Source organism: Malus domestica, chromosome 02 (genome assembly GCF_042453785.1).
Source record: "Malus domestica chromosome 02, GDT2T_hap1".
NCBI lineage: Eukaryota > Viridiplantae > Streptophyta > Magnoliopsida > Rosales > Rosaceae > Malus > Malus domestica.
The window spans coordinates 26156018-26171108 of record NC_091662.1 but is presented as its reverse complement, the minus strand read 5'-3'; the positions used below and the strand labels follow the sequence as shown (position 1 = coordinate 26171108).

At 36.0% G+C, this 15091-nt stretch overlaps 1 protein-coding gene and 1 long non-coding RNA gene across 2 annotated transcripts; both read right to left on the bottom strand.

Annotated features, from left to right (window-relative positions):
• Positions 1-7125: 7125 nt before the first annotated feature.
• On the bottom strand, positions 7126-8795 carry LOC103406539 (cyclin-U4-1). The gene is made up of 2 exons (XM_008345530.4): positions 8354-8795; positions 7126-7519 (listed from the first exon to the last, which is right to left on the bottom strand). Exons 1-2 carry the CDS (start codon positions 8686-8688, stop codon positions 7231-7233), a joined length of 624 nt encoding a protein of 207 aa, XP_008343752.2. The 5' UTR covers positions 8689-8795; the 3' UTR covers positions 7126-7230.
• Positions 8796-10450: 1655 nt separating this feature from the next.
• LOC108174638 (uncharacterized) lies at positions 10451-11874 on the bottom strand. Its single transcript, XR_003771721.2, has 2 exons — positions 11574-11874; positions 10451-11356 (listed from the first exon to the last, which is right to left on the bottom strand). It is a non-coding gene; the product is annotated as an uncharacterized lncRNA (long non-coding RNA).
• Between the last annotated feature and the right edge of the window lie 3217 nt (positions 11875-15091).

The window sequence follows — 15091 nt, the reverse complement described above, 5'->3', positions numbered from 1 at the left end:
GTCATGCAATTAAAAACCAAATCCTCATCATTGTGTTGGAAGGTACCTTAAGACACAAACACACAAAAACGACTCTAAAACGACTCTTTTTTATTTTTTCAAAACGTTTTTTTTCTTTCAAATTTTTGTATTTTCTGCTAAAGACACACTAAAACACTTCAAAACACACTAAAAACACTTCAAAACAATGAAAACAACTCTAGAGGGGATAGATGATAAAAACCCACGACTTTTCAAGAAAAACACTTGTTTACCCCCCCCCCACACTTAAACCAAACATTGTCCTCAATGTTTCAAACATAGACTCACACAAAAGCAAGCAAACCACACAACAAACAAACATGACAAACATGGCAAAGTAAAAGCAAGAAAGAGTAGAGTTTAAGAACGCAAATCTGGTTATGATGCCAGAGCTTCCTAGTTCTTCTTTATTTGCATGGGTTGCCTCCCAAGAAGCGCTTGCTTTAACGTCTTCAAGCCGGATGATACCTCCTTTTAATCTTCATTAGGGCTCATGGCATGGAATTGATCTTTGAATGGGAGATGATACTTGAAATGATCCGGTAATGGTTTAAATTCTATAGTGGGTGCCTGAATCATTAACAACATATTAGTATAAAACAAAATTGAAATTCGAGGAGATGGCTTGCCTGTGTGCTCTAACATGAACTCAAGAATAAACACCCATTCGAAAGTTGTAGGACTAGAAAATTCAGCCAGATTTGGTATTTTAAGAGTTATGACTTGTCTCGTGTCATAAAATCCAACTTCTTTGGGAATTGTTGTCTCAAGTATATCATCTTTGATGAATTCTAGACATTTCCCATCCACTTCTTGCTCTTGATTCTTTGGAAAGGTTTCGAATATGCCTTTCTTACCCTCTTCTTCCTTGGATTGCATGATCTTGCAAGGAATAAGGACATTTGGTGGAACGGGGTTAGGACGAATTGAATTTGGGCTTACCTTGGTTGTAGTGGACGACATAGAGGGCATTTGGGGCTGCGGCAAGGGTGGTTCTTCCCTTGCCGTGGCCTTGTTATCCTCCTCTTCTTCGAGTAGCAGCTGTTTATCCATGTTTTGGCTTGGTTTGGACGTCTTGGGTTCATCTCCAACCTCCATGCCACTTTCCAAGGTGATAGCTTCAACAATTTCAACAGTTAAGTCAGATAGTTCACTTTGTTCTTGCATTTGCCCCATGAATTCCACGATCTCTCCCATTTAATTCTTCAATTTGCTCATCACTTGGGCTTGATTTTGTGATTCTTGCGTCAAAGAAGTTAATACATCAAGAATTTGGGCACAATCTATTGAGGAACCTGAATTCGATTGGAATTGTTGCGGGGCAGGCTGTGATGGCTGCATAGGCGTTGTATAGAACTCCTCATATGGCTGCCAATATTCTTCTTGTTAAGCCTCATTGGCTTGATTTTGTGAGCCTTGCGCCAAAGAAATTAATTCATCAAGAATTTGATCACAATCTATTAACGAACCTGAGTTTGGTTGGGCATATTGTATATGAGGTTATGGTGGCTGCGCAGGTCTTGAATAAAACTCCTCATATGGCTGCCAATATCCTTCGTGTTGAACTTGTTGAGATTCCCACCACATAGAGTTTGAATGATCACTCCAATTTGAATTGTACATGTTGGAAAACAAATTGTTCCTTGATTGATTATGATCTTGATAACCCCATGTATTGACATTCTCCCAACCTCTTTGTGGATGTTGATTTGCTTGATATTCTTGCCTATAAGACGCACCAAATGTAGGGACACTTTGCCTTGTGGTCCTTTTGATATATTGCGTTAACTGAGAAGTAAGATTCGTTATTTGAGCTTGAAGATTAGCAATTGCCATGTCTTACTTCTCTAGTACCTGAAATCAATGAAATAAAAGTAAATCAAATATCAAAAGTAAAAGACACGAACATAAACAAAGGGAGATTAGCAATTTTGTTAATCCCCGACAACGGCGCCAAAATTTGATGTGAAAATTACTTGACACACAAATTAAACTCTATTGTTGACAATTGTAGCAAAGATGTAAGTAGGGATCGTTCTAGACCGGGGATTAACTAGGGCTGCTAATCTACACAAATATGACTCAAAAATACCAAACTAGACATAGAAACACTCAACTAGACTAAAGAAAAAACAAAACTAACACTTAAGACTTAAAACTGACTCAAACTACTCAAAACAGCAAAACTAAGTTAAAAAGACTTAAAACAGACTCTAGGGACTATTTGGACGAATTTAAGACTAGTAAGACTCAAAAGACTAAAAGAAAACAGATTATGACTCAACTAATAAGACTTAATGAATGGGGGATTGTTTTTGACGAATTTAAAACTTAAAACAGAAACTTTGCATAAAACACTTTAAGAAAACGAATTTGGTGAATTGAAAAGGGTGAAAGGCTAGTTAGAGGATCCTTCTCCACACATGATATATGCATACAAACCAATTTCCAGTATTGTTCCCTTAGACTATGAATGACAACACCCCAAGTTAACCATGACAATACAAATTAACCATCAGATTTTCCTTAAATCATTGAATTGGACGGGATATGCATCACAACCAAATTATCTTTATCAAGTTCCCTAACAATGAAAAGCATGAGAGAGAGACATATCAAAGGTTATTAAGTTCCTTGAAAACCATAAGCATTGACGAGACATTCGTAACTATGAAAAGCATGATACTCCTGCCAAGGATTTACTTAACACAATCATGACTAGTGACTTCCACTACTTGTGAATATAAGTTCATAATGATTAGGTGAAACTCCTTTATACTCTAGCATCAAGTTTATGCATGCAAACTAAGTATGCATCCTCAATCAACATACATAAACAAGTTTAATAGATCAGATAAGCAAATCACATTCAAGACTCAAGAAACAATAATTGATGTAATCAATTCATATAAAGCATATAATCATGGCTTCGAATTCACCTCTAACTAAAAAGAAATTAGTTCCTCATGTTCGCAATTAAACAAAGATAACTTAAATTAGACATTGAAAATAAAAGATAGAAAACACCTAAGGGCGCTCCAACAATCCAACGTCTTAAATGGCAAGCATGGCTCCAAGTGGCTCCTTCTTCTCCTTCCTTTCACAGTTGCAGCACAATGGGATGAATTTGTGGTGGATGGTGTGGTGATCTGATGGTAGAGGGTGGTGGTTTGAATTGTGGCAGAAAATATGTATTTATAGGCTAAGGTTTTGCGCAAAGTAGTGGAGGAGAAAGAGTACACAATCCTAGAGGAATAAGACTAGGAAATTCAGCACAAAATTCAGCACAAAGCTTCTATAAAGGGATTAAATTCGTTAGATTTCTAGGGGAAAAAGGATCAGGTTATTTGCATTGTTTCAGGGCTTCTAGAATCAGATATTAGGTATTCTAATGTGATAAGGAGTCCCCCTTGCAACTGGAATTAAGGTAGGATAGGATAAGATAAGATAAGGTTAGTTTGGAGGAGATAAGGTTGGATAAGGTTTTGGATAAGATAAGGCAGTTTGGATAATATCTCCTTCTTTTGAGCTGATTCCTTATCTTCAATGTCTTGAATTAATTTGTTCAACTCTTTAGCACATTCCTAGCCTCTCTTGAACTTCAAATTCATCCATTCCTTGTGCTCCATATGTAAGCTATCCATTCCAGCCAAAAACTGCTCTAAAATGCTCCAAAATGCACATTCTTGCCAACTTTGTCATTTGGACCTACAAACACACGAAAATAACTTAAAACACTATAATAAGTAGAAACTAGCTATGAAAATGCAAGAAAACAAGCTAACTAAGTCGCATAAATATGCTCCTATCAGTGGCAAGAGGCTAGTAAATAATAAAAAGACACATATTTATTCCAATCAAAATAGCATTGCTTTTATTCAAGAAAAAGAGAAGAGAAATAGTGTTGCTACTAATCTAACAACATTTGACTAGATTTTCATTCAAAATAAATACTATAGAAAAATGTTAATTAAGTCATTTTTGAAAAATATATTCAATCCACGACTCTTTTTGTTTTTGGTGAAAGGGTAAATATATTACCAATAAATAAACATTACAAACAAAGAGGCCCAAAACAACTAAGCACAAAATACATAGTGGACCCCATAAACACTCACAACAAAGGCAATACACACCTAACAAACCCCAAAGTAAACAAAGTAGCACAGTAGACACAAACCATAAAATAGAAAAACCTAAGCAACTGCAGCTATTGTAGCTACTCCACCCATCGTCAAAATTCCACAGAGCGAACTATAGCCATCACCCAGCACTAGCACCTGTCATCTCACCATCATGAATCCCAAGCTTGAGCCACACCATCCTCCACAAACCACCAAAATGACGATCGCCGTGGAACAAATGAAGCTCGCGGGAAGAAAGATCCCACGAGCGACAGCACCAACAAGGGCAAACATCGTAAAAAACCAACAAGCGTGAACACCTGAGTCAAAGCTCTACAACCCTCCCGTAGAAATGGGATAAGTCGCAGTAAAAGGAGGCCGAATTGAAGTGAGGATTTGTGGAAAAATAACAGAGCCTATTGTTGAAGATGTTAGAGAGGAAAAGATCGAATGAGATGGAAGAAACAGGTGATAGGGATGTAGGGGTCAAGATGGTGAAACTAGAGGCAAAAAAAGTAGTAGGACGATGAGAGCTTGAAGGCTAGGATGGTATGGGGATAGGAGCGGGCTCGGGCTTCTGGTAAAAAATAGTTAGAAAAATGGAAAAAGGAAAACATAACGAAAACCAAGGATTGCCACCGACCTTGGCCATAGCTAAGGCTAGCGGTAAAGTAGAGAATCGAAAACAAAAATCACTACACTAAGGTGAGAAAAGGGGACTCACGTTATAGCCACGAGGAATTCATATATGCCAACACTTGCCGCTAGATTCTAACCAAATTTACGTCTGGCCGGGCAATCTCACTTAACCACTTTTTTTACTAATGTAGTGCAAATGCGCCAATAATATTTTGTGTGCTATTCCTCATGCTTTGTGCATTTATTTATAGTAATAAGGAAGAGAGAATAACTTACTCTCCAAGTAATACAAGTATAATAGGAAAGATCTTCTAGATCCCGAAGGGTTCCTAATCTATCTTGACTTAGGATTTACACAATCACACACATGCTAATAATGTTCACAACAATTTCGTATTTTTTAGGTGGATGGTCAATAATTGTCGATTAAAAACTATGAGAGATCCATGTCGTGATCTTTTTGTGTTTTCATTTTTTAGAGCATGTGCAATTTGTGTAGTGCTAGTAGGGGGGGGAAGTGTTTAAAAGCTTAGGTATTCTGGTTTCATATCACTTCTCTTCATGTCTCTCACATCACGTGACTTGTCTTCATCTCTCTACTCATATATATAAGTTATGTGAAAAGAGAAGTAGAAGGAATATTGAATGATATGGAATGAATAGCTGAAATTGAGAATAGAAGATTTAATAGTTCTGGAAATCGAATATGATGGTTAAAAAACTCGTAACATCAAATGCTATATAGCATTAAAGCCGGAGCAAAGAAAGTAATATGAAACCGTTTTAGGAAAGTTTTTCCCATAGTACAGTGATCCATAAGTAACGAATGAGGTTGGAATTACAAATTACAATACATCTCAGCTCAGAATTTATTGTGTTTTACAGAACAAATTCAAGATAACTTTCCAGTGACTACAAGTAGCTGGCCAAAGGCCGAGCATCATTCGTATCTCAATTTATAGACAAATAACTAAGATGACAAGAAATGACTGTTTCTATCCTCTTTCCCTGCACATGCCAACAAGTTGTCGTTTAGAGACATAGTTTTGTAGTCATAATGCATAACTTAGACTATCAATTTGTTCTCTTGATAAATGAATTCATATTGCCCCTTAAATTAACAGTCTAACAACTTAAAATAGTAAATTAATTAATGTAAAAAAAATTATTTCGACAACAAACTTACATTCTCTAAGTTAACTCGTCAAACGTTTACAACTCAATTGAATGTTTATCGTTCAGATTAATAGTCTTAAAAAATAACATAATGTTTGATGACAAATTGTACAGCTCAGTACCAATTTTGTTATTTGTTTTGGTTAGTGGGATCTCTCTCTCTCTCCGAACAGTGGCCCAGGGGTTGCACATGTTCATTGTTCCTATCTCAAGATCAATACAACTGTCCAACAATTACAACTGTCAACACTAAATATAACTACAATAAAAATAAAACAGTACTCTTTTGCACACTATTATTTTTATGGTGAGCCGGACCTACCCATGTCACCAAATTAGGTTTAAAATTCACCACTCATCCTCCTTCCAAATCGTGACCAAGTAAATATCAGCAAATTGCCTTGCATTGCATGGCCAGCTATGGATCTTCTGGTGGCAAACCCTAAGTTAAAACAAGAATCCTAAACATTCATGGATAAGAACGAAACGAGTATATATCAGCCATTAAAGCCAATTTAGAGGCATTGCTTTCCGGACTGTAAATTCAAAGATTCATCTCAACATTCTAAAAAATCTCAACTACAAAACTAAAAAATATGACAGCCTCTTTACATCTTTACATATTTAAAGGACAATATACTGTTATTTTAATATATAAATGTTGTAATCAGATTCCTTCATTCTCTTTGTGAATATCTTAAGAACATTTCTTTAAAAATTCATTTGATTTGGAGATGAATTAATCATCCATATAAATCTCATCGTAAGAATACCACAATTGTCGATTTGTTTGGTACAAATGAAAGACTAAATGGTTTCTAAATTAAATTAAATTTTATAACAAATTATCTTTGGATGATGAGGATGATGATGATAAGAGAAAGAGTAGTTCCGGTTACGATGTTTGTATAGTAAATAATTAAGGTGGTGCTATTCACTCACCCTTTTTACCTTCTATACACCGTTGTTAATTTTATTTTTATGATACTCTTCAATTCGTTCGATCCGACAATCGAAAATTGAGAGGATGTATAAAAGATAAAAAGAAGTATGTGGATAGCACCACTTCAGTACATATTGTTACGTCGTCATGTAAAAAGTAAAAGGGATTGTCTTACACCCAAATATGGTCTAAACAATCATAAAGAAAAGAGAAGAGAAGAAGTACACAAAAATCTAATGTTCATTTTGCCAGGCCAACAATATAAGAAAATTACAAAAATCACTACCTCAACAACTACTTTTTGGACACCTTTTTAAGGGTTTAATGTCAAACAGCTAGCTGCTGCTGTTGTTGTTGTTGCTGATGGGAGGTTTCATCCTCATCAAAGCACAAGTGGAGCTTTGGTGATTTGCCTAAAGTAAGAGAAGAATCTGCAGACTCTAGAGGTGGTTGCAACAGAAGCATCTCTCTCTGGAGATATGAACAGTAGATGGTGAAGGTTGAGGGAGTCACGTTTAAGTTGAAGCTCAAACCAAACAGGAAATCCACTTCAAGAAAATTCATCTCTATTGTGCTTATTCCTCCAACTTTTGCATAATATGCGTTGTTGTAGTACCTGAAATTGCACACCAGATAAATATAATAGATATTAGTTAATTCTTCAACATAAAAAAAAGTTATTATCATTACAAAAACATTAGAGAAATTTTGACTACCTGGCTTATGATATGCATATAAAGAAGACATATTTCCTAATTACCAAGGATATATCTCCATGTGAAGTATCTTAGTCATCACATGATCACACTCGTATGAACATAATCCGTCAGGGACGCCCGATTTTTTTCCCCATATTATGTTATTGACTTTATATAATCGACCAAAACTTATATTAGGTCGCCATGTGCACAGCTAGGTGGACACTCCATTTATATAGGAAAAACCAGGGTATCACATGGCTGGATTTTAGAACATTGTTGGAAACTTTACAACCCAAACCACAAGGTTATGCATTTTTGTTCTGAAAATTTTCCATTTAATTAAAATGAGGGATCAAATTCTGTCTATGAGGTAACTGCCTCTAATATTTTTTTTCCAAGTAATTAAAAGGTTTTTTTTTTTTTTTTTTTTGAAATTATGAAAAGCAAAAATCCGGATTAGAAAACAGTACCGAGAATTCTATACCACAGACACAGAACGCTTAACAAGGTAAAACCCATCGAAGAAAAACACAGTGAAATTCATTTTCTTTTTTTCATCTACATTCATGCATGAAGCATATATAATATCTAAAAGTTGCATAATTTGATGGACAGGATGCAAGTGAATGTATGGCCACCAAAACAATTGCAAAATCTTTTTGAATACCTTTAGAACAGATTATTTATTTTTTTATTTTTTGTCAAATAATTGTGCTCATGAGCTAGTAAAATTCAACTTCAGGACTTACATGTCATCCATGAACTTTGCAGCCACCATGACACTCGTAATCAGCAACCGATGAACGTTGAATGAGTTGATAGGCAACGAGGGTTGCCTCTGCGAAAACCGATCCAGATAAACGTACGCAACAATTAAGCAAGACGGGCTGCAATTGGCATACTTGAAAATCCTCTCTAGGTAGTTCTGTATTGAAATGGTGGGTCTAGTTAGACCATGGAAGACTGAGATTTTCTGGTGTTGGAAATGGCTGTTGAGGTCATTCGATTCCGCCACTCTTTGAACCAGAGAAGAGAGAAAAGTTATGATCTTTGTCATCACTCTTGGGCTCTCTAGCTCTGCCATTGAGATGATGACCAAGCTTTTTTCTTTTTTGAAAGAGATGATGAGCAAGTTTTGGTTCTTAAGTGTTTGAATTTTTGTTGGTGCTTGCTTGTGTTGGTGTGTGTGTGTGTGTGTGTGTATATATAAGGGTAGTTGGGAATCACTGTTTTACTTTTGTTTTTTGTTTAAGTTTTTTGGTTAAAGAAAGGAGGGAACATGAGAGATGATAGAGGTCAAAAAGAAAGGAGGGTGAATATACATGCATACAACTAAACAATAGTCAAAACCTGTTTTTTTAGTTTTTCATGTAACTCTATTAATTTTCTTTTGTTCTCCCATTTTTCTCTTATTTGAACTAAAAAAACAGAAAACAAAAACATTTGGTTAAGCCCTTTTTTTTTTTTTTTTTTTTTTTTCTTTCTAGAGGATATACAACCGGTATCCTTTCCTTGCATACCAAAATGTCCGGCAACCATTTGAATTACGATTATAAATGGTTCCGATTATGAGGTTTGTATAATGAAGATACGTTAATCATAAACAATGTGAGAGAAATAGATTCTCCCATTAGTGGAACACAATTATTATTCATAACTTTATATGTCCTCATTTGTTTGGTAAATATGTGACTTGTCTCATTTTTCTTAATGTATAAGATTTAGAATTGAACTCAAAACTTTTACTGTAGTTTCATTTTGGTCCCCAAAAATTTTAGACTCCAAACTAAAAATCCGTTTAATGAGAATGTACCCTTTTACACCAAAATGGCCTCAAAAAATTGAATTATATATGACTGAATTTTGAGTTAAAGGTGCGTCTCTCTTTTTTTAAAGGGGAACCAGACAATCCATCATTTTGGGGGTCGAGAAGACTCATAGAGGCATTTCAGTCTCTTCTTGGCCACACTCGTGATTCACCAGCGACATGAATCAAATCCAAAGTGTGCCATGTGGAATACGGGTCTGAAATTCGTCATCAACCATTGAGTCACCCCATGGTGGTTAAACAGTGTATTTTGTTTAGTGGGATTGTGACTTGTCTAGTATTTTTCAAACCCAAAGGTACTGAATTTTGAGTTGGGTAATGATTTTTCTTCCTTTTTTTTAACCTTTACATTTCAAACCATTTAGAGAGGGAAGAAAGATTTGATTAATGGTGGATTAATAGTGTCTTTTTCTACAAATAAATATGGGATTTTTCCGGCTATTTGGTGTGACAATTGTGATGGCATGCCATACCCATCATGTGACTACATGTGGGGAAATTGTGATTGTAAAATGGCCCGGGGTCCCATTTTCTAAGAGATCTTGCATCCTTGCATGTGTTGTGATTCACATGCAATTGGGTGAATTTGATTTGGGATTGTGGGTTGCATTTAAGATTGCATCATGTGATCAGTATCTTTGGTTAACTAATATAAACAATATGCTAGATTCCCTAGCAAATAATGTGTATTTCATTAGAAACAAACTACAGTCGAAGTAATGTAAATCAAGGTTAGTCAGAGCGTAAGTACTCCGTCTACCTTTCTTTTGGTGTCTTTGTGTCTAGATTAGTGATGCTTTGGTGTTGCATAACTCGTGAGGGAGCCTGCTGTGTAACGAAGCATTGCTATGTTGTTTTTTTTATTTTGCTTTTTTGGCTGTTATATTGAAAATCTCAGTTGATAAAAAAAAAAAAAAAACAAAACTACACTCGAATTTAGTTCAAACTAGAAATTTGTACTCGCGTTGCTGCGGGATTGAAAACTATATGAAAAATAATGTGTGCAAGATATAAAAGATTGTGATGCAAAACAATAATACTATTTACATTGAAAACATTTGGTAGATTGTTATACACAAAAGTTTGTATCGACGCATTCCTCAAGTTAATCCTCTGGAGCTCTCAAGACTATGCCTTGGTCCCCTTGGTCTAAATCCCTGCTCAAGCTCTCTTCTTGAGGTCTGATCACACAATCTTGCATGTCTGAACTTTACATGCAACACTTTTAACAAAATCCATTGACTAATCATTTAAACATGGCATGTAGGTGGAATTATACAAAAGTGAATTCAGGATGAATAAAATCCAGTAATTTTTATATAAAACCGCATCAAGGTATGCACAAAATCTGTGTGAGCAAACAAATATCCAGCTGTACTGAGACTTGAATCATGCTGAAACCAATTCGGTCTCATACGTAAGAAAAAAGTTGTACTTCATATTTGAATACAAACAAATTAACTTTACACCAAACACAACAGACTCTTTTCTGTCCTTTACTATTCTTGATAAACTTGGATTCATATAAAATTTGTGTTATGCCAAAATACTTCTTACAAATTCAATTCAGTTCAAATAAGAACCAAACTAAAAATGCACATAAAAGCTCACTAAATTACCAAATTTCAACTCCTCAAAACAATTCGAAAAACAATAATTCAGCAAAAAAGGGTTACAAACAAAAGAAAGATTAAAAAAAGGGATATTGAGATTAAAAAAGGTAGCAGATAACACAAAAAATTGAATATAATATCAGTGCTGCAACAACTACTAAATATAAAATAAGGAGATTTCAGTGATTTGATCAATGTACCATATCACAGTAAGAGCAACTGCATTTGAAACCCTCTTTGGCTTTTTCATGCAGCCCTCACCAACTCCGTTGCTAAAGAATTCACAGGAAGACTTCAAAAGAGCTCTTTTGCTGCAGGGATGCCCACAAAAAAATCAATGAGAAAATTGTCTTTGATGGGCTTTCATCCAAGTTGGGTACACTATTATCCACAAATTTCATACCACATTGAAAGAGAGAAGCATCACCATTGTCATTACCTATGAAATTGAATCTTTAATTTTTTTTTTTTTCAAAAAAAAATTTTAAGCAAAAAAGAAACCATGTATAAAACCAGTTAGTATCATACCTGTTTAATATCTCATCTTCAGTAAACGTTTGGGCAAAACAAGGAGCTGTATGAAGCCCAACGCCTTGAACCCCACTTAAATCGTGGTCATTTTCAGCCAAAAAGAGAGAGAACAATCAAGCGGTTCCTCTTCAAACCAAGACCAGCTTCAATATCCGACATATAGTAACATTAAAATAGTTCTTGCATACCGATGAGATTCTCTTAGTGCCTAAAAATATAATAAGGAATGAGAACTGGCAAGAGAGGAGATATGAAAAACTTTTACTACACATTTAGTCTCAAAGAGGAATGCATCACTTGTTGAACTATAAGCCATGAGCTGATTAGTATTTGAGAATAATCTTGTCTTTATTTGTGTATCCACTTGTGCTTAGAAATTGCCAAGTGTAAGATCAAAATATGTAAGGTCATGAGTGCCATGTGTGATGATCCTAGCTATTGCTAGATGAGTGGCTGTGATCATTTTAACTAGAAGGAAAGATCCAGCCAAGCTTTGTTAACTGTTTTATTTCCTTTTCATGTGTGTGTGTGAAAAAGAGAGAGAACAACATATATACAAAAGGTTCCTCTGCGACTTGCAGAGAGAATAGCAGCCATTTACATTCTTAGTGCATTCCTCCTTCTTCCATTGTCAAAAACACTAACATGGCCTCAGAGCCAGGTTGCGCCATTTAAAATCTGGATGTAAATCTGTGAGGTCACTGAGCTCAATCGAAGCTCACGAAAGGATTGCAAGATGTCTGGATCTGGAGGCTCGGAGGTGAGAACTCCAATCTTCTCCGGTGAGAACTATGAGTTCTGGAGAATTAAAATGGTAACAATCTTCAAATCCATTGGGTTATGGAATCTGGTAGAAAAGGGATTGCCAACACCCGATTCAAAGAAGAAGAAGAAGGAAGCTGAAGGGTCATCGGAAGACGATCGTGATGAAGAAATGATGGCAGTGCTAATGAGAGATGCAAAGGCTCTGGGAATTATACAAAACGCAGTCTCTGATCAGATATTTCCTCGGATTGCAAACGCTGACTCAGCCAAGATGGCATAGGATCTACTGTATGGTGAATACCATGGTGGTGATCAGGTTAGATCTGTAAAACTTCAAAATCTTAGAAGAGAATTTGAGTATGCTAGAATGCGAGATGATGAATCCTTATCTAGTTATCTCACAAGGCTGAATGACTTAATTAATCAGATGAGAACATTTGGTGAATCTCTTTCTAATGAGAGACTTGTGCAGAAGGTTCTAATAAGCCTAAGTAAACCTTATGATTCGATCTGTTTGGTTATAGAAAATACAAAGTGTCTAGAGACTGTAGAATTGCAGGAAGTTGTTGCAATCTTGAAGAGTCAAGAACAACGGTTTGATCTACATAATGTTGATACCACTGAGAAGGCATTTGCATCATTCTCAGTGAGTCCACAAGGGCAGAATAGGAATGGAGCTCAATCTGGTTCATCAAAATTTCAGAAGAATTGGAATCCCAAGGGAAAGAAATGGGATCCAAAGTTTCGATTTCAACAGAGACCTCTCAATAGCCCTGCATCCAATTCATACCAGACACAGTCAATGGGTCAAGAGAGTACCAAACCACAGTGTAGAGTGTGCTCTAAGTTCCATTTTGGTGAATGTAGATATAAAGGGAAGCCCAAATGTTATAACTGTGATAAGTTTGGTCATTGGGCTAGAGAATGCACTATAGGGAAGATTGTGCAAAAGGCAAATTCTGCAAATCAGGTGGAAGTGACAGGGAATCTGTTCTATGCTAATAGTGCAATTTCAGAGAAAAATGTCAATGGAAATTGGTACATTGACAGTGGTTGTAGTAACCACATGACAGGGAATGCTGATCTCCTTGTAGATATAAGAAAAAATGTTGCTGGAAAGGTGCAAATGCCTACTGGGGTGTTAGTAAATGTTGCTGGAATGGGCTCATTGGAAATTGATACTAATAAAGGGAAGAAGTACATTAGAGAGGTCATGCATTTGCCAGGATTGAAGGAAAATTTGTTGAGTGTAGGTCAAATGGATGAGCATGGATATTATCTAGTGTTTGGAGGAGGTTTGTGTAGTGTATTTGATGGACCTTCACTTGACAATCTTGTCATCAAGGTCAAGAAGAAGGAAAATCGTTGCTATCCTCTTTCTCTGTTGCATGACAACCAATTGGTTCTGAAAGCGAGCATAGATCACTCTACTCGGACTTGGCACAGAAGACTAGGTCATTTGAACTTCAGGGGGTTGCAGCAACTCAGTGAGAAAAATATGGTGCATGGTCTTCCATACCTAGAAGAAATCAAAGATGTATGTCAAGGATGTCAATTTGGAAAGCAACATAGAGACTGGTTTCCAAAGAAACAATCCTGGAGAGCAAACTGTCCCCTGGAACTTATTCATGTTGATTTGTGTGGTCCTATGCAGAATGCATCCTTGGCTGGAAACAAATATTTCATGTTACTCATCGATGATTGTACAAGAATGATTTGGGTGTATTTTCTCAGATACAAATCTGATGCATTCAATTATTTCAAAAGGTTCAAGTCAATGGTGGAGCTGCAGAGTGGTTTCAAAGTTAAAAGTCTAAGGAGTGACAGAGGTGGAGAATTCTTATCTTCTGAGTTCACTAAGTTCTGTGAAATTGAAGGTATTCAAAGGCAACTCACCATGGCTTATACTCCTCAACAGAATGGAGTAGTGGAAAGGAAAAATCGAACAGTGGTTGAAATGGCAAAAACTATGCTTCATGATAGAGGTATGCCATATGTTCTTTGGGCTGAAGCTGTACACACAGCTGTATATATTCTAAATAGGTGTCCTACAAAGGCACTTGGAAATACAACTCCTTTTGAAGCTTATAGTGGCAGAAAACCAGGCATAGCACATCTCAAGATTTTTGGTTCCCTGTGCTATGTACATGTACCTACTGAGACAAGACATAAGCTAGATGCTAAGAGTGTTAAAGGTGTATTTGTGGGTTATGCTACATGTGAGAAGGGATACAGAATATTTGATCCATGTACTAACAAATTAATCTTGTCAAGAGATGTAGTCTTTGATGAATCTATGACCTGGAATTGGAAAGAAAATTCACAAAGTTCAGCTGCTGCAACCTACATTCAGGATCAACCTGAAAATGTAGTTGGTGTGAATTCATATGAGATGAGTGTGATTGAAGAAAGTTCTCTCAGCCCTAGTTCTCCTTTCCATACATAAGAACAAGAAAGTTGCACTCCTGAATCTGCAAAGCTTTCAGAGGCTTATGACCACACACCTCTGAAATGGAGAAATCTTGATGATATTTTTGCTCAATGCAATCTGTGTGTTTGATGATATATTTTAAATGTATTGTGCAAAGAGGAACTTTTTCCTTACCATGCACGTCTTAAAAAGTTGTCATGTTTTTTGTTTTCACTTTGCGTAAAGTAATGATTTAAATGCTATTCATGCAATTGTCAAACAACATGGGATTTTGGATGCAAGTTCCTACCTAAAGTCCATGAACAATAGTAAGTAGATG

Excerpts from the sequence above, each read along its gene's own strand:
- LOC103406539 (XM_008345530.4), bottom strand. The coding sequence starts at position 8,688 with ATGGCAGAGCTAGAGAGCCCAAGAGTGATGACAAAGATCATAACTTTT. Across the intron at positions 7,520-8,353 it reads GCAAAGTTCATGGATGACAT|GTACTACAACAACGCATATT; the intron begins GTAAGTCCTGAA and ends GTGCAATTTCAG.